This window comes from Hyperoodon ampullatus (genome assembly GCF_949752795.1).
Source record: "Hyperoodon ampullatus genome assembly, chromosome: 3".
Taxonomy (NCBI): domain Eukaryota; kingdom Metazoa; phylum Chordata; class Mammalia; order Artiodactyla; family Ziphiidae; genus Hyperoodon; species Hyperoodon ampullatus.
The window spans coordinates 51096770-51117834 of NC_136916.1; the positions used below are offsets into that span (position 1 = coordinate 51096770).

Sequence of the window (21065 nt, forward strand, 5' to 3'; positions counted from 1 at the left end):
ATTCATTAGAAGCCTAACTTAAGGGAAACACATCAATAGAATCTCAGGTAAAGCAATTTAGGGCAATAAAAACATAGTCTTTAAATGATACTGTCCCCCAGTGGCTCCCATAATGAAAATGAGAACATTTTCCCATCTCTCAAATCACCCCAATTATACACAGGATTAGGTAACTTCCACAAATCAGGCCATGGAAAGTGCTTTGATTTAGAGATATCAGTCAGAACTCTGTTTTTTGGTGGGGGGGAGGGATGGTGGTGTGTATGTATGTGTGATGGCATAACAGCTTTTCCTTTTCCAACCTGGAAAACCATAGGTTCAGCTGCCTTTTAGGCCCGTTTCTACCTTGATTGCACTTTGCTGTGAAACTGCAGCACGAAATGAAGATAGCTCCTCTCCCTGCGTTATTAAAAACTCCCATCTGAGAAAGGAAAGGGATGAAAGAGACTACCAGAGATGGTGTTTCTATGAAAAAGCAACTTCCAAGTCCCTAAAGATCTCATAAGTTCATCCTGTTGTCATTGAGCTTGTTAATAGATGCATAATGACAGAAGAATTATTGTGAAGCTGAGATAACTAGGATTTAGATTTCATATGAAGAGATGGACTTTACATTAGAGGCAAAGGACTTTTATTCTCTGATTATAATCATTCTAAAGTGCTTTTTGACCTTGGAAGAAAAAAAATCAGTGTTAAGTTGGAATTGGTTAGGTTATCGCCTAAGGAGGCATAAAAGGCCATCAGGAAATAAATTAAAATTAAAATAGATTCTTTTATTGGGTCACATCTCATCCTCTCATTTGTAAGCAAGCTTTCCACTCAAGGAATTGATTCTGCAGGGGATAATTTCGCTCCTCATGTTTTGACTCAAGTAAAAGTTACAAACAAAAGTGGGGAGGAAGCTGCACATAAAGCTTAAAAGACAGAGAGTTCTAAGGAATAGCAGACAGAAACCATGGTTGTGTGCAGCTACTTATGAAGTGGACAATGGTTTTGAAATCAATGGTCCCTGCTAAGTTAAGGAAACATACTTACATTCCAGACCAGACAAACAGCAATGTCACATGTTCTGACCTTGAATAAATAAATGTCATTTCTTTTCAGAGTTTACTTTAAGATTCAGTAACTAATCTAGGATTATCAGAATATCTACTTCCCAGATTCTTTAACATATGAGGATCACCTTTTCCTCTAGAGACCAGACAAATACAGGATATTTCCCTTGACAGAATATACCCTCCATTCTTGGAAAGATCAGCCAATTCTCTTCTCTAGTAGGTGGTTTTCTCCTTTGCATTTACATAGATGCCAGTGGAACTGAAAATGTCTCTTTCCTTTTTACTCTATAGATTTGATGATCTGGTTTATAAAATCTTGTATGGATAATGCAAACAAATGGTATCTAAGAGGTCACGTATTCTTCATCTTTAGATGATATAAAAATATTTTTAAATTTTCTGGATGAGATTCTGATTTAAATCTTATAAACTGCTAACAGAAACTTTAAAGCAAGCAGTTCTATAAATCAACTCTACTTCAATTAAAACAATTTAAGAACACGAAACAGAGCAATTTGATCAACTTAAAAAAAAAAAAAAGCAAGCAGTCCTAAAACTGAGACTCAAAATACATCCAGTAAATTGTCAGACATCAAGAAGCCCTTTGAGTTGTAGCATTGGTTTCCAAAGTAATATAGTACAAATCTCACAATATAGTTTCACATAATAAATATCTGTTCTTCCTTATAGCTGTTAACAAGGAAAAGATGATTATTTTCCTCCATAGTCAAATGTGCAAGAAGAGTGGTCATAAAATTGTGTATGTACACACACACATGCACACACACACACACACACATCAAGTCTGCAGAAATTAACTGAGCACATAGTAGATACCAATCACTCTGCTAAGTCCAAGATATACCAAGATAATTAAAGCATATCTAGTGGGACAAAGCTACAGAACAACAACTATTCTATAATATATTTTCTGTACCGTCACCTTAACAATGTCCTGTGGGAGCAAAGGAACTGCAGCAATTAATTTCACAAGGTAGGGCTGGAGAAGGCTCTGCATGGAAGTTGCTATTTGTGTTGGCCTTTGGTGGAGCACGGGTGCAGAAGTTGGCAAAAGACATTCCTGGACAAACAAGGTAATACAGTAGAACCAAAGGCGCTGAGACATACCCACACACAGAGTCTTCTAGGAACTAGTCATTCAGGGTGGCAAAAACTGCTGGCATAGAAGTCAGGGAAAGAGCAATGGAAAGATTAAGACCAGGTTGTGAAGGGCCTTGTTTGCCATATTAAGTAGTTTAGACTCCTCAGGCAATGGAGAGCCCTAGAAGGTCATTAAGAAGGTAAAATAAGAAGATCCTGCTGACAGTGGAATCCCAAAGCAGGCCATAGTTTTTCTTTTTCTTTGCTTTTTATCTGGGGGAGGAGGAAGTAGGAACTGCTGAATGTAAAGGTAGTATTTTCTAATATACCTGGTCTCAGAGAACAGAATTTAGCCAAGGCATGTTCTTAGCACACAACCCTAGCACCATGAGACAAGACTGATCTCTCCACTAAGAGATTCACAACAGTCCTTCTTATTATTGGTGTTCTACTATATTCACACAGCAAAGCGAGCGGAGTGCCAAGCTGCATCTTGAGTACCCTGCTGCAGATTTACTGCCTGACAAGCCTTAAAGTTAGAAAAATATTCCAAGCTGAATCTGTCACTAACAGCTTTATACAGTTTGTTGTTTCCTGAGTCGTCTGGCCACTGGGAGACCAAGTCTGAAAAACACGTTTCCAATGGTGAGCCTTACTGACAACTGCTTTATCATCCTTCATGTTAAATAGACCAGCATATCGAAGCTCTTTCAAGCCAGGAAGCCAAGCTGATGATGTGAACAACCAAAAAGTGATTTTTCTCCTAACTGCCCACACTTATCAGAAGTCTGAATTTATACAGTACATGGGTAGCAAAGAATGCAACACTAATTTTTTATTACTATTTGATTCCCCTTCACGACAGTCCCTTGTGGCAGGAAAGTGGTTAGTTTGCAGATAGGAGACACCTAGGACCAAAGAAATAAAATAATTGGAAATCATTGTTTTGATGGAGTTGAGGCAGAGTTAGCAATCGTGTTCCTGGGCTGCTGCTTTCCCAGGGAAGCCCGACAGCCTTGTTCCCACTGCAGACTTGAATGTTCTGAATCCATGTAGATCAATTCGATTCCTGAGCCCGAATGACAAGCTAAACTGGTAATAATGCCTTGCACAGGATTTTAAGTGACATAATCAACCGGAGAGGGACTTGTGTCAGTTAGACTTTGTCTCCTTAAAAATCAAGAGTAACAGTGGTAAGAGAGAAGTTTTTAACAAGGAGGAAAACCCTAGACAGTTGTCTCTAAGATTCTTCACCACAGCTTCAAGGACAACCAGGAAAAGAGCTGCTATTTGAGGCAACTTCATTATAAAATCATTTTTAATAAGCAATCTTAACAAAGAAAGGGAATACTCTGGTGGAGAAAGCCTCCAGGGACCCAGAGGCTGCCCAGTTAAGTTATTAGGAAGTTTCACACAAGGGACCAAACAGCTATTTCATTGGCCTCGGGGGACAGAGTTTAGTTTTCACCTGTTCTCTAGAGGCACTGGTGTTATCCTGTCTAAGAACAGCAGAGACTGGTAACAATCAATTATCCTGACACCCCAACTTGGTGAGGGAAAGTGAATATTCAGTTTTGTCAACACAAAAAGACATGGTGGAGAGAGACAGATAAATTAACGTGATTTGGTTCATTATATACGGAAGACTTTTCTGAATATGCAGCCAACAGAAAGCCTCATCTGAACCTTGGTGTTCTTTAAGTGAAACAACAGAAACTCGTTCTTGGAAAATGAAGAAAGACCAGCAAAGAGAAAAGGGAGTATCATTATCTTCTAACTGTACTGTCCAGCTATGTAAGGGAAATAGTTCTTTGTGCTTATGAAAAAATAATAATGCAGTTTACTTTACGTAAGGAGTGAGTAAGATTGGGCATGCGGGGTTCAAATTTTTGGAAAGCTAGGTAGGTGTGGCTGAGTCCCAGTATATTACAGTCGTTTCCAGGCAATTAGCAGCACGAAGGAAAGAAAGCAAAAAGAACCATTAGCCACGCAATTCAAAGTGCATGTGCAGTTTTCAAGTTTCACTGCTTACTTCATTCCTCTGATTTTAATGAAATGGCAAGCACTGGTCTTACAATTAGACCTTCAAACTGGGAAGATGGAGGAAAAAAATGAAACGCTTTTGCTTTAATAGTTAGAACAGCCTTCTCTTTTTGGACTAGATGTTTCCTGCTCAAGAAGCACTTTCTACACAGGTGATCAGAGGGGAGACCAGAAAAGAACCTCGATCTGAGGATAAGAATTTTGTCTGAGTTCAGAGAAGGGAATGAAGTATGGAACATGTGATTCCTATGATGCTCACTAAATGACAGCAATAAAAACACTGTTTACAGGTCACTGTATTTTTCACAGCCATTCTGTGGCTCCCCGCTGGTTATGAGATAAAGCCAAAACATTATCTCTGTTGTCCACGTCCTCTTTTTTTTTTTTTTTTTTTTGCGGTACGTGGGCCTCTCACTGTTGTGGCCTCTCCCGTTGCGGAGCACAGGCTCCAGACACGCAGGCTCAATGGCCATGGCTCACGGGCCCAGCCACTCCGCGGCATGTGGGATCTTCCCAGACTGGGGCACGAACCCGTGTCCCCTGCATCGGCAGGCGGACTCTCAACCACTGCGCCACCAGGGAAGCCCTCTTTCTTTCTTATTAATACTCTACTGTAGTCAGACAGGTGTATACAACGCCCCTCCCCCCCCCAAGTCCTCCATCAATCTACCTGATCACACCTAAGCCTCGTTACCCTTCCAGATCCAGCTCAGCTCCCCACCCGTGTTCTCCACTCAGACAGACAATCCAACTGAATCACAGGCCTGCAGTCTCCTGCAACTCTTTCATTACTGAAAGCTCCTCAAGTGGGTCTATCCTTTCTCCTCAGATGTAAACTATTGGAGTGCGAGGACTGAGTTAAACTTTCTATTTTACACTGTGCCTAACACACTGCCAGACACAGAGAAGGGGTTAGAAATATTAAGCTAATAAAATCTTTCTGACTCCCAGACGCCTGCCCTTTGTACAGGGATTGGCTGTGGTCTGCTTTCCAGCCTTCCTTCCTTAGATTCCAGTATAGCAGGTATCGGCAGGTATCTGGATCATCCACCATATAGTCTGCTCCTTCTCTCCTCTAAAACAAAAAAATTATAACAAAAGATGTATGGATTAATTCTCTTTCACTGAATCCAAACCTGAATCTTGCACATTCTTGCATTTTTTGCTCTTCTCTTCAATATGCCCTCTAATCATTATGCTCGGCTGTTAACTATTTAAGACATAGGAGCTAAAGTCCATGCCTACGAGTTCAACGAAGTCGAACAAGGTAAAGAGCTATCACTCCTACATAAGAAAAATGTTTACCCAGAGGTGGAGGTGAAGTGGGTGGAGAACATTGCACTGTGAGGAATCTCGGGCAGTCACAGGAAAAAGGGTAATTGAATGCGTGGAAATGAAAAAGTCACCGTTTGCGTAGATATGGACATCAATTATAATCAAAAGGATCATGTGACTTCAAATACATTAACTTCCTGGAAGTGTAGTTGATAGACCTAGTGTAAAATTTTTTGTATAATTCATAAAGCAAGTTAACGCAGACCAATAACTTTCTTCATATTTCAAACACGTTGACATCTCTGCTTCTCCTCAGTTTTCAGTCCTTTGGATGCAGATCTCAATAAAGAGAGAAGTTGATGTAACTGTAAATCCAATCCTAAATTCAGGTACTCTCAAGCATACTTGAAACCTAGATGCTTAATTCTCTTATGCATCCTTTTGATATATATTTCAGTTCCCTAAGGAACTTTTAGCTTTCATGGTTGTGTTTGTTTGGTTTTGGTTAGGTTTCAGGGAAACCACAGTATCCTGAATCATACTACCTCTTAGTGGCAGTGAAAGTTATACATGGATTATCAAGTTGATCTGACAAAAGAATGCTAACGTACAATTTTCTTATAAATGTCATTAATGTCTGTTAAAGGCTTTGTTGCAGTGGAAAACAAGTTCATGCTGTAAGAAATACATGTTACTACTAGTGTGGGGGGCATAACTATCTTAGAAGCAAAAATAACCATTTTGAACTCTTGTTTTATTACAGAATCAGTTGAGGTGAATGAATAGTGATGGTAAATGGATGTCAGTTCTTTGATGAATGAGGTTAGGTTGTCAGAAAGATAAGTAATGGTCATTTTAGGCCAACTGATTTAAATGAACTTTTTCATATAGTGGGAATAGCATACCTCCTTCTCATAATCAGTTGTTTCACCAAGCTTAGAAGCCTTTATAGGTAAAATAGTTCTAAGGTAAAAGATAACCTGAGTGAATTGTAGGAATGACTGTTCGCTTGGCTTTCTTCTTATATTTTCAAGTGGAAGGACCGCTCTAAGGAATGAAGTTCTTTATCCTAGGCTCTGTGGGTTGGCTTTAAACCCTGGCTCAACCACATACCAGCTAGCTGTAGAACCCTGGGCCTCAGTTTTCACCTGTAAAATGGGGATGGTAGCAACATCTCCCTCACAAGATTGTGGTAAAGATGAAATAAAATAACACGTACAAAGTGCTTAGAGAAGCATCTAGCACTTAGTAAGTGCTCCACAACGATTACCTAATGCTGATATTGGAGATAACAGTGTGGCACTCGTGTGCATGCAAGGAGTCAATCTACTCTGAGTCCTGGCTCTGCCCATGTCCAGCCGGATGAGTTTGCAAATTTTCTCACTTCTCTAAGTTAAGTTACTGACCCCCTCAGACAAGTTTTCTCATCTAAACTGGGGGTACAAGTAGGACAAAGCTCATGGGGCTGATGAGAAGATTAAATGAGATAATGCATGTAAAGCGCTCGACATAATGCCTGGAATATTAGAACTGCGCATTAGGTGGTAGCTCCTGCTTTTGCTGCTACTACAGCAACTACTGGTACCTGGACTTTTCCTATCGCCACTTTGATTATTATTACACTATTATTGTTATTATTATTTATTATTATTATTGTTATTGAACTCGAAGTAACACAAAATCCTGAAAAGACATCGGCCCTTCTTTAAAGATCAACTCAATCATGTACAAGAGTTTCACTAAATATACAATGAATCCATCAAGTAGACACCAGTACTTGGTAGGCTAGGCATTTTTATTTTCTAGCGGTGATGGTGGATTTTAAAGAGCCATTCCCCATCTCAATACACCCTTTTGAACCTATGTTCTGAAATGAGAACACAAATACTTTTTGTCCAAATTCAATTCACAAATCTGAGGTCTATGAACAGCAAACTTGAACCAACTGGATGCTCTGATGTAAACACTTAGCTAAATATTCAGATTTTTAATCAATTAATTTTTTATAATTTTTATTGGAGTATAGTTGATTTACAATGTTGTGTTAATTTCAGGCATACAGCAAAGTGAATCAGTTATACATATACATATATCTGCTCTTTTTTGGGTTATTTTCCCATATAGACTATTACAGAGTATTGAGTAGAGGTCACTGTGCTATACAGTAGGTCCTTATTAGTGACCTATTTTATATATAGTAGTGTGTACATGTCAATCCCAATCTTCCAACTTATCCTTCCCCCACCCCCAACTTTTCTACTACTATTGACAAGGAAGGGCCTTTCAAACAATTAGGAAAATTGCAGATGGCTCTCTGTGGATGTGAATATGAATCCGCTCAACAATCTGCTGGGATCCAGATGACTATTCTGACCCTATTGTAGCCTCAGTTGCCTCTAAAACAGCAATATATATGTATATATGTATAGACTTATAAAGTATATACCTATGCTGTTACATCAGTAGAGTATGCACATCACAAATCCTATTCAAAAACCTTATGAATCAGAGCAAACTCACTCCAAGCCCATAAATATTCAGATTTGTAAATGGAATTCACAGATCCTCACCATGAACTGTGGATTTTAAGACTATGCAAATCTTCTACCTTGGAAGAACTGACTGGCAGGGCCAAGTGCTATCCATTTATATCCTAATATGACGAGACAGAGAAATCCTGTTAAGTTCAGAGGCTTGGCTCTAGACATACAGGCCAAGTCTAAACAAGGCAAACGTCTCCAGACAGCACGGGGCATTTTTACTTCCTTGGACTGATCTTGAAGGAATGACATAGGTGTTCCTCTGGGTGAGAATAGGGGGAGAGGAGGAGCAAAGGTAGTTTTCAGCACCTAGAGTTAAATATTTACCTTTCCCTTCATTGCTCTTGTATACTTGGATCACAGTGTCAGGACCCTGGAGGTCTCTCTAATTCTCCTCTCCTCTCCCACATTTCCGGCTTAGTCTGCTTTCCAGTTTATGAGCCAAATCTTCTGAAAAGGGTACACTTAGCATTTGTATTTTCAGATGATTTTCTGTGACTGTGTGTCCCCACTTTCCCGCAGTCCCAACCTTGAACCTAGTCTGTAAGCTCCTTGAGGGCAAAGAACCTGTCAGTACATAGTAGGTCCTCAATAAAAAATTGTCCACTGATTAGCTCTAGAAGAGGCCAGCACTTGTATTCTGGTCATGTCCCATCAGCAGCAAGCTCAGTGTCTGCAAGCTAAGAGATGAATCTTCTGGCAACTCTGTGAGCACTAGTTTGTGACTGTTTGTCAATGGGTGGACAGGAGCTGGATGAAAGCCTCCTGAAAGAACTTGAGTGTGGCTATTTCTCAGGTCTGTCCTAATGAAACATCCAGCCAGCAACTGAAATTATAATTGCCATGAGTCACACCATGAGTCACATGGGTTGCCACAGCAACCTATTAACTATATAACCAAAGCACCTTCCATTAGCTTTGCCAAGAATGGTTCTTGAGTTTTCCTGGACTGTGAAAATAATGTGGGTGAGCCCCAAGTTTGGGGCTGCTAAGAGTCCGCAACCAAAAGGAATAGCCTCAAGGAAAGGAAAAGAAAACGAGAAAATAAGGCGACTGTACTTCTTGGGCCTCCTGAGTAAATGGCAACAACTGTGACAAATTGTTGGGTTGGTTTTGTGATATCAGCAAATATCCAAAGAGAGGTGGTCGGGGCCTCAAAACTCATTTTCACTAAGTCAAACTTAAAGCCAAGCCTCTAGGGGTAAGAAGTGAATACATTAATCTAGTCCACTTTAAACGACTGCAATAAATACTTTTTTTTTCTTTAAAAATACAAAGGATTCGTTCTCAAAGAAATATTCTGATTTGTACTAAAATATTTTTACTCTAGAGAACTAAAATCTCTTTATAAATAATACAGCACTTTAATTTTACATCTTAGATATGAGCCTGTTGCAACCAAACATTTGCAAATGTACTAAATTCACTTTTAATGGTTATTTGGGTTAAAATTAAAAATTCCAGAAGCTTCAGAAGCATATTTGATTTTGTTATTTACTAGGGAAAACTGACATTCTGTTGGATTAAACTGACATATTTTCCTGACTGCTTACGGAGTAACTTGTAATTTTTACATGTTTGGAAGTTCCCAAGTGTGGAAGAAAGCAAGCAGAAGAGCCTTAAACAAGAAGAATAAGGAATATAATTTAGGATTACAAATTAGGTGGTTGGGATTAACATATACACACTACGATATATAAAATAGATAACCAACAAGAACCTACTTTAGAGCACAGGAAACTATACTCGATATTTTATAATAACCTATAAGGGATAAGAATCTGAAAAAGATATATATAGATAGATAGATAGATATAGATATCTATCTATCTATATCTATATCTGAATCACTGTGCTGTACACCTGAAACTAACATGACATTGTAAATCAACCATATTCAATAAAAAACACTCTAAAAAAAAGAATAAGAAATACAAACAAGAATGAGAACAGGAGGAAGTGACAATGGTCTGTTGACTCTGGAAACAATCCAGGGGCCGACCAGATATCTTTTGGGTTTGCGCTCTGGTGGCCGGCTGATAGATTCCCTAAGGTGATGATGCCAAACTTCCCAGTAGCTGGAAATAGCTGATTATTATCTGTTGTATTTTTCACTTTTTCATCTCCATATATGTCATCTTCTAACATTTTAGTGAATGAGAACTACCCATGCAGAATTAGATGAAGAAGTCAGGAACAAATGAACAGATCTGGCAAATAATAAAATGTGGCAACTAATAGAACCAAGACAGCAGTTGATTCCAAGAGAAAGATACTTATCCACACAGTACTATTACAGCAGGAATGAGACCAGAACAAACTTGTGAATCACAAAGCAAAAGCAGTCTTGAAAGTGTCCAATCAAATACAGGTGCTATATAATCAACCAGAAAAATTAAATTAAAATTCTACACCACAGTGTAAAATTTCTCGAGTATATCCCTATCCCGCAAGTAAAAACTCTCTTTTATGTTCACACAGCAAAACCCAGCAGCAATATTTCCTGTCAACAACTGAAGAACATCGCAAATGTAAGAATTCCTTGACCAACTGGTCATGATGACTTCGGACAAGAAGCCCCAAGCTTTGCCTTCCCCCACCTGCCAAGTGAAGTTAATGACAAACACTGATGGTCCTATCCCAGGAGCTCAGGAGAATCTGTGTTCTCCAAAGACCATGCTTGTGGATTTCTCTGAAGCTAACAATCAGATTTCCTTTCCTGGGAATTTCTTGCTTAACTCACCCAAAGCATTTTTTTAAAGAAGCAATACCTGTACTTTCCAGATAACAAGGTGGCCTAAAATATTATCAAGTGTCACAACTATTCAGGTTCATTTTATAGTTCTTGCGCCTCTGACTGGTGTACCTGTGAGCTGACACTCGGGTCTGATAATATATTCTGCAACTGTACATGTTCATTTGTAAGTGGAACAATCTCTCTGTGCGGGCAGTTAGGAAACCCAGATTGAAACTGCTAATGTGAGCTGACTTCAGCTGTTGATGATTATGTAGTCAAGCCTTGACCAAGGTTTCCTGAACCCTGGCTAAAATCGGAAGTCTTGAGACGGTCCCCAAAATGAATTCGCACACTTCCCTGATAGTGAAACTTTTTAAAGAGCAGATGTCAAGATGATTTAAGAAGAGCTGAAATTTAACATCTTAAGAAAACTTATCAGCAAATTAGGACAGTTCAGTTTTCAAGAAAAATCCGACAGATGCTAAAGAAGAAGTCATTTGGGTGATAGTTACTAGAGAAAGAACTGATTGGTTTTCTTCCTCCTCACCAGTTGTGGGGCCTATAGAGATGCTAAGATCAGAAATATGATGGGCTGTCTGCTGAGGTGGGTGACAAAAACAATCTCCATGTTTACGTGGCATAGAAGACTTTCACTAATGTGCAATTTGGACAATTCAATTTCTCCTTGGCACAGGCAAAGTTTTGTGTCAACTGTCTTTTCAGGAGCTTTCTCCCCAACTTGTCATGGGGCCATTTTATTTTGGACACTCTCCCCCAAATCATGAAAGTAAACATCAGCCAAAAAAACCAGGATGACTTCTGATCTAAATCTTTCTATCAATTTAATATTTGAACTACATAAAGGAAACTTTAAATCTTTCTACATTTACATTATGCTTAATCCCTAAGAATTTTCCTGCTGATTTTCACAGTTAGAAAGGCACTCAAAAATCTACCCAACTCTGGCTATATCTTGATTTTGTTTTAAAGCAGGTATAGCTGACAGAGTTCATTAAGCCTCTGCTGAAAGACCAACCTGTTCCATTGCCTGTTACTGTAGTGCCACTTTTTTCACTAGCTACCACTCTCATGCTGTCACCCACATCCGTCCATGAATTTAAATCCAACCACGTGTTATTATTTCTGCAATAGGCCAATGAAATTATCCTTAGGGATGACAATTCCTTAAAGGTCCTTATGGATGGATGGTCTATATATTAAGTAACACCTATGGTCTCTGTCCTATGCGTTGAGGGGTATTCTTTGTATCCAGTGGAGTTGAACTAGTGGTTTTTGCCCACTTATCCAGGAGCCAAGTCATAATGCAAACAGCGGCTTTCTGTATGTTGCCAGGTGGCCAGGAGTCCATACCCCAAACCGCCATAAACAGTAGGCACAATCATCCGCCCCTGTTCAGGAGAGGCCCAGGACTGAGCTAGCAGAAAGACTGAATTACTTACCACCTCTAGAGTGGGTCCCAGCAGGCCAGGGACGAGCTCATGGGCAAGGCTGTGCAAGGAAGCGCTCTGTACCATGCCTGCCCTGCGGATATACAGAGGACTTCAGTCTCCTGCACTGTCAATCTCTCAGTCATCATGAGCTCAATTATGCACCGACAACAGCAAGAACAACAACAACGACGACAACAAAACAACCCCCAAAACGCTAAGGGCCAAGGGCCACAGACTACCCTGGTGGAGGGACAGCCACTGGAACCGTGTGTTGAGAGACGAGGTGCTGTCCTGAGCATGTGTCCATTACGGGCCTGAGCTTTGCCTCTTTCCTCAAACATTCCACTGAAGCCCATGGGAGAGCCATGTGGAGAGACAGCAGGACTGGGCCCTAAAAGTCAGGCAACCATCAAATTGGATGGGGTTGCTTTTGGTTTTTTTTTTTTTTTTTTGCTTTTTATGTTTGTTTTCTACAAATACAGATAGACAGACAGACAAACCCAAGAGCAGATTTCAAGAATCAACTGAGGCACAAGATAAACTACTTTGATGGTACACAGATTTTTTTTCCCTCCAAATTGTTCACATGAAATCAAAAATTTTCAAAGCATAAATAGGAAAAATTGGGGGACACGTCTTTGTCGGCCCTAAATTGTGCCGTAAATATCTCCATTGCTTGCCTTAGAAGGATGCCCAAACACATCTCGTAGGTAGCACATATCTGTGGTCTGAAATAGTTATCAAATTCTAATGACACTCTTAATTGAAAGTCTAAATAATATGCTGGTCAAGTACAGTGAAAGTTGACTGCCTGCCATCAATGACGTATTGGTTTCATCCTGAGGATCAAGGCACAGTCAAACATCATTGCTCAGAATGCAGATCACAACACTTTACATTGACGTGAGTTTGTAAACTTATGGTGGAGTTCAAATGAAGGCAATTGATGAAAGCAGTTGAACCTGAGAGGTGGGAATGAATACAGAGGATAAATCCAGCGCACATTTCCACATCAAACTACCCATGCCATTTACCAGGGCCCCCAAAGGCCACACGAGCGGCAGCGCCTAGATTCCCGGTCAGTATCTCTGCTCCACAGACACAAGTACAAAACGGCCTAAATCGTGAACTAGTGGTGAGGAAAAGGAGACCAAAGTTTAAAAGAAATCAAGGTGATGTTTCCTAGAAACATACCAACTCGTCTAAGAAGGATCCAGAGTAAGGGTGATCAGTAAGTAATTAATTGATCCTCCTGGCTAGATTTTATGGTTTTTCTAAAGATGAGTGGCTTGAATCGCTAGAATTTATTACACTATGTCTAGACTCTCTTTAACACACACTCAGTACAAACAGGTGGAGATGTACCACTTCCGACCACTACAGGTAGAGAAGTATGACCTCTGTTGACCATGGATCACAGCTGAAACATTAGTTTATACTTGAAAGGCCACAGCAGCCAGACATATGCGAATTCCAACTCTTCAGAAAACTTTGGACAAAAAAAAAATGCATTACTTACATGTATGTGTCTTCTTTGTTACTGAGATACCTAGAAGAGAAGAAACAATGACAAAGGTAAGAAAGGAGCCTGTGTGTACTTCTTAGAATGTACATCGTCCCCAATGTACTCAGAAATGCATTTTGTCCAGATGGGGATGGAGAGGCAAGATGCATTTTCATCTCATATACAGCATCATTGGATCTACCCCAGTGTAACGAAACCATTAACGATGGGGCCAGCAAGCATTGCCTACTGGCTCAAGAGGTTCTGTGGTAAAAAGTAGCAGCATGGACAGTACTTAAACAGAGTAAGAGAAGACTTATTTTTGATTTTAAATAGGGGAGACGATCATGTTTATAGGCAGAGTGGGGAAGATTTAAGGCACAAGAGAGTGAAGCCAACTTACTCAGACAAGAGTGAACTGAGCCACAGAGCAATTAATTTGCTCTGGCCATTGATTTTGTGTTTACTTTTTAATGAAAATGACTTTTTGTGCTCACATGAAGCATCACTTTTAACGGTGAGGGAAAATACATCCACAAACTGTACCTCTCTGTCTATACTTGTTAAAGTCAGAAGGGGAATGACGGCTACTTCTTGGCAAATGGCAGCACAATGAACAAAAACTGTATGAAAACATAAGGGGTTCATGAGTCAGCACCCTTGATACTTCTAAGATGCTTTATAGAGAGCGGGTGAAGAATGGAACTGGGCAAGATTCTGCACATAAGGCCACAGAAAGATAACGTGAATGCACACTTCAATGCAAACAGTGCTATTGCCACTTCAGAAGTGCTCCATTTTGAATTCTGTATGCTTCATTCTTCTTGGGGGATATTCTTGAGACCAAATAGGCTCAAAGTCATAAAGCTCTTGAAAACATTTAGCCTGTGACTAAGAAGTGTGGTAAACCTTGCATGTCTTTTTTTCTTTCAAGTTATTAAGAGAACTATTTAACCCTCCTCTGGAAAGTAACACTGTTGAAAAATTTGGCACTCAGATCAGACCTACTACTTAGCTATGGAATGTATCAGACAGGGAAGAAATCCCTTATGAAAATCCATGGTATAGCACAGGGAGAACAGCTCGGTGCTTTGTGACCACCTAGAGGGGTGGGATAGGGAGGGTGGGAGGGAGGGAGATGCAAGAGGGAAGAGATATGGGGACATATGTATATGTATAACTGATTCACTTTGTTATAAAGCAGAAACTAACACACCATCGTAAAGCAATTATACTCCAATAAAGATGTTTAAAAAAATCCATGGTAGACATAAAAAAAAAAAAGCTAGTGCCAAAATTGTGCACCAAGACCAAAATCACACACTTGTTCCCCCACAAATTTCCACAGGACTTATTTAGGGAAGCTGAAATTACATAGCCCAACTCAAATTCTTTTTCCCCCCCTTTCTACGGAGAAAAACACAACTATTGTTTTTCATCGTGTTTGACTTGGCTTCACACAGTGAAGTTAGAAGCTTCTGCAAAGAGTCTTGAACGCTCTCTCACATGGGAACTAACCAAAGGGTTTGAGGAGTTTTTGAAATAAGCTTTTTCATGGGAAGGGAACTGCCCCCAACAGCAGCAGTGAATCAAGTTGAAAATATGAATACCACTTGCAACTCCAGCTCATGACACCAGCACCAATAAATGGATAGTTTAGTGCTCTTTCAGCATTATGAGAGCTATATGTGTACTTTCCTTAGGAAATGATGCTTTCAGTAAAATCACTTTGAAGAGAAAGTGCTTATGCTGTCACTCTTGATTATTCAGAACCTTCACACAATTGGATTTAACACAGCCCCAAACAGACCTATCTATATTCGCTGAGTGTGGAACTATTTTCTCCTGACATCCAAAGGCCTGATGAAAATACCACTGCTTTGACTTTTCTACTTAAATTTATTATACAGTGTGATGCAGTATTCTCATCAAATATTTTCATGACGATTATAATGATAATAGATTTTGAAAATCTTTCTAGGAAAGCTGCCTGATCCTTGAGATCACAGCAGCACGGAGCTAAAATTTCTCATTTCTGTCTCCAGGAGACAGCATGACTTCTGTAACAGCACAAACTCAGCCCCTCAGTTTCGTTTAACTGCCAATTAGCGATCACTACAAGTAATTGGGAGATATACCTACAAGAGAGTTGCCAGATTTAGCAGAAACAATACAGGATCCCCAGTTACACTTAAATTTCAGACACTAGCAATTTGTTGTTTATCTGAAATTCAAATGTAACTGAGCATCCTGTATTTTATCTGGCAATCCTAACCTATACAAATAAAATGTAAATTATATCTATCACATGCAAAGAAAAACATACCAATAAATTAATAGATACACTTTTATGGAGAAAGGCTTAAAAAACACATCCCCCTCACAAAAGCAATATTTTTTAAAGTGCATTACAACTCCTAACTATGGAGACATAACTGTGCATAATATTTTCTGTTTTTCAATGTTTTTACTTAATAGCCATTATGAAGACAAAATTCTATTTCTCTAGGAAAAGCAAATGAACTGAAACAATGTGGACACACAAAAGACAAATTTAATGAAACAATCAGAAAATGTATTGGAATTCCCTTCCTTCTCCTCTCCGGAAAAATAATTGTGCTCACACTAATGTCCTGTGTCTCTCCTTTCTCTAAAGAAGCTCCAGTTCTTCATATTAACTGACTCCACAGAAGTGAAAAAAAAAAACAAAAGCAGGAAAAAAGAAAAAAAAAAGAAAATGTCCTTCTCATTTCACAGATGGGTCAACTAAGGACAATTTAATCATCACAATAAAAAGTTTTCTGTAGGAAGTTAATATCTGATGGGAAGCGAGTCCATGGTATGTATTTAAAGCTACCTAAGGAGGTAAAAGAACTGTACTCAAAAACTATAAGATGATGATGAAAGAAATTAAAGACGACACAAAGAGAAAGATACATGGTGTTCTTGGATTGGAAGAATTAATATTGTTAAAATGATCATACTACCCAAGGCAATCTACAGATTCAATGCATTCCCTATCAATATACCAATGGCATTTTTCACAGAACTAGAACAAATAATTTTAAAATTTATATGGAAACACAAAAGACCCCAAATAGCCAAAACAATCTTGGGAAAGAACAATGGAACTGGAGGAACCACGCACCCTGACTTCAGAATATACTACAAAGCTACAGTAATCAAAACATTATGGTACTGACACATAAACTGATCAATGGAACAGAAGAGAGAGCCCAAAAATAAACCCATGCACTTATGGTCAATTCTTCTACGACAAAGGAGGCAAGAATATACAGTGGAGAAAAGATAGCCTCTTCAGTAAGTAATGCTGGGAAAACTGGATAGCTACATGTAAAAGAATGAAATTAGAACATTCTCTAACACCATATACTAAAGTAAACTCAAAATGGATTAAAGGCCTAAATGTAAGACTGGAAACCATAAAGCTTCTAGAGGAAAACATAAGCAGGACACTCTCTGACACAAATTGTAGCAATACTTGTTTTGGCTCTGTCTCCTAAAGCAAAGGAAATAAAAGCAAAGATAAACAAATGGGACCTAATTAAACTTAAAAGCTTTTGCACAGCAAAGGAAACCTTTGACAAAATGAAAAGACAACCTACTGAATGGTAAAAAACATTTGCAAATGATATGACTGATAAAGGGGTTAATATCCAATATAAATAAACAGCTCATACAACTCAACATCAAAAAAGTAAACAACTCAATTAAAAAATGGGCAGAAGACCTGTATAGGCATTTCTCCAAAGAAGACATGGAAATGGCCAACAGGCACATGAAAAGATGCTCAACATCACTAATCATCAGGAAAATGCACATCAAAACCACAATGATATATCACCTCACACTGGTCAGAACGGCTATCATCAAAAAGAACACAAATAACAATTGTTGGTGAGGATACAGAGAAAAGGGAGCCCTTGAACACTGTTGGTGGGAATGTAGATTGGTGCAGCCCCTGGGGAAAACAGTATGGAGGTTTCTCAAAAAACTAAAAACAGAACTACCAAATGACCCAGAATTTCCACTCCTGGGAATATATCTGAATAAAAAAACAAAAACACTAATTCAAAAAGACACATGCACCCCAATGTTCATAGCAGCATTATTTACAATTGCCAAGATAAGGAAAAAACCTAAGTTTCCACCAACAGATGAATGGATAAAGATGTGGTACACACACACACACACACACACATACATATATAATGGAATATTACTCAGCCATGAAAAAGAATGAAATTTTGCAGTTTGCAGCAACCTGGATGGACTTGGAGGGTATTATTCTCAGTGGAATAAGTCAGACAAAGAAAGACAAATACTGTATGATATCACTTATATGTGGAATCTAAAAAATACAACAAAACTAGTTAATATAACAAAAAAGGAACCGAATCACAGATATAGAGAACAAACTGGTGGCTACCAGTGGAGGGGAGGGGCGAGAGGGGGGAGGGGATTAAGAGGTACAAACTATTACGTGTAAATAAGCTACAAGGATACATTATACAACACGGGGAATATAGTCAATAGTTTATAATAAGTACAAATGGAGTATAACCTTTAAGAAAATTGTCAATCACTATAGTATACACCTGTAACTTACATAATATTATACACCAACTATACTTCAATAAAAACCAGAAAAACCCTGGTATAGATAGTGCATCTAATAAGAGTAAATATTAAAAAAAAAAAAAGATTTACTCCTCAGAGCATATCACTCAGCAGTCAGCTCTATAACTAATTTAAACCTACAGGGTCCTGTCCCCCAGCCTTAGCTAAACCAGGAATCCCCACCAGGGCTTGGGTGAAAGAGATACTTGAGAGGTCTGTGTGCCCTGGTTTGCAACCAGCAGCCATTTCTTCGTCCCCCTCCTCCTTAAATGAGGTGGCTGGGTCTTCCGTTTCTCTTTCTTCTCATTTCCCCAGAGGTTGCACGATTCCTGTCTTTCTCGCCATAGAGCTCATCCTTTCTGAAATCACAGCAGCCTACGTTGTTCATCTTTGTCCTCAAGTGGAAGGGGTAAGACTTATCCAAACCTAATGCTACTAGCAGTGACCCTGAATCAACCATTCCCGGAGAGTTGGGTTTTCTAAAGATAAATTATGATGAGTGTTTAGGAGGCAAATAGCTCTAATTCTACCCAGAAGTGGAAAAGAATAAACTTTTTAAAGGCAGTTTTTAAGATAACTGGATTTGGAGTCAAATTGACCTGAACTTACATTCTTAGTCCATCCACTTTCCTACCCAAGGCTGAGAGACCTTGGGCAACTTACTTCACTTCTCTGGGCCTGAATTTCCAGGTCTCTACAATTGTATATAATCATAATAATACTCAAAAGGCTGTTGTGAAAATCCATACAAAATAAGGATGTGTAAAGACCTTTACAAAGTGGGAAGTGTGATATAAATGTTAATTATTAACTTTCACAAAAGGTGGGCAACACACACAGTCTTACTTTAACAAAGGTGAATTAGAATGTTCTACAGAAAGCTATGCCATAGCTACTCATGATTTCCTGGGTTTCACACTGACTCATAGCCCGGGATTCTGATTTTCAGACCAAGGGCTCTGACTTCAAAATTCATATCTGATGGAGGAGAGCATAAGACAGAGAACCGAGTTTCTAAAAGTAAGTGTACTCTGTTCTAGACCCCAAACTCCCCTGGACTCTACTCTCTAAAATCAAGGGAAGATACTTGCTCATGGGCAGGTAAGCTAAGTGGGCAAAGGACTTGGATCACCACCACCAAAGGGTGTCAAACCGAGTCCAGATGTTGTGAAGGTTTTGATATACTTCCCAATGCCTGGGAAGTGACACCAAGATCCTCCCCCAGAGATTCACAAACAGACCGCTGAGCAGAGGCATGCACGCCACAGAGATGGGGACTTCGTGGAGTTGTGGAAGAGTGATGGGTGGAGCCAACTCTAAATGCAAAGCACTCACAAACCGTGAACCAAAAGTGACCTTGCTGGATGTTTTGGGAAAGTCACTTAACTTCTCTGGTCCTTAGTTTTCTCATCTGTAGAATGAGATAGCTGAACTACACGCTTTCTTGATTTCCCTTCTACAGCCTTGATCAATGACTCCTTGCCGTGCTTTCAAGCTAACAAACCAAACTTCCTCTAAGCAACAGGCTGCTAGATCTACTTCTCAGTGTGAAAAAAATCTAATGTAGCTCACAATCAAGGACAACCCCCTGAAACTTTTTTCTTTTTGCTTTTAAAAACCAAAGAAGAAAGAAGGCAGTATCCACAAAACGTTGTATAAGTAAAAGATACACTTCTTTTGGGTGATATTTTTAAATTATCTGGGCTACAGAAAAATGGTACCTTTTGATAAAGTTGTGAGACTCATAATCTTACCCAGCCCATCATATATATATATATATATATATATATATATGGAGAGAGAGAGAAACATTCCCAGGTAATGCTTTAGAGTAATTTCTAACTTAACACTATGATAACAATTTTAAATTGACAAGTAATATCCTTAAAATGAAGAGGAAAAAATCTCCACAACGACTCTCCCCAAACTAGGACCTCTAATACAGCAAGATTCCCTGACTCTATTTAGCCGACTATGCTTCAAAGTAAAGCAAAGGAAATGTCATGAAAATACCACAAATTTATCACTGTCAGGGTATCAGTAGTTTCAGAGTTACAGTTATGGCAGAGCAGGGCACTTGAGGGATAGAATCTGATTTTTCCAATCAGTGCCAAATCTTGGACCAATAACTTCCTTGATGGACTTCTTACTGTCTCTTGGTTTCTAGGCAATTGTCTGGGTACCAAGTTTAATTTAACTTTTTTTTTTTTGGTAAGAAATGGCATCTTTCCTCCTCCCCAGACATACCAATTACCACAATGGTATTTTCAGAGGCTCTGCATTTTGGACAAGCACCGAGCTACAAAGATGTCCTTTTGCCACCTTGCTAATATTCAGTCTGTGTGCCTTCTCTTGTCCTCTCTCACAATGAGATAACAATTGTTGAGACAGAGATATATGCAACATATATAAGTTCTGTGTTAGAATAAAAAACAGAAAGAAAAACAAACACACACAAAAAATATCTGAAATAACAGATACACACTACCATATATAAAAGAGATAAACAATAAAAACCTACTGTATAGCACAGGGAACTATATTCAATATCTTGTAATAACCTATAAGGGAAAAGAATCTGAAAAAGAACATATACATATATATATGTTTTATATATATATATATATATATATATATATCTGAATCACTTTGTTATACAACTGAAACTAACACAACATTGTAAATCAACTATACTTCAATAAAAAAATACCTAAA

At 38.9% G+C, this 21065-nt stretch overlaps 1 protein-coding gene across 3 annotated transcripts in view; it reads right to left on the reverse strand.

Moving 5' to 3' along the window:
• The window catches only part of RORA (RAR related orphan receptor A), a gene marked incomplete at its 5' end in the record, with an annotated part of 726551 nt that overhangs the window by 165820 nt on the left and 539666 nt on the right, over positions 1 to 21065 (reverse strand). For all 3 annotated transcript variants that reach the window (XM_079699026.1, XM_079699025.1, XM_079699024.1), the window contains one exon: positions 13725 to 13754. In XM_079699026.1, the coding sequence (XP_079555152.1) occupies positions 13725 to 13754 (30 nt within the window). The remainder of the gene's footprint in view (positions 1 to 13724; positions 13755 to 21065) is intronic.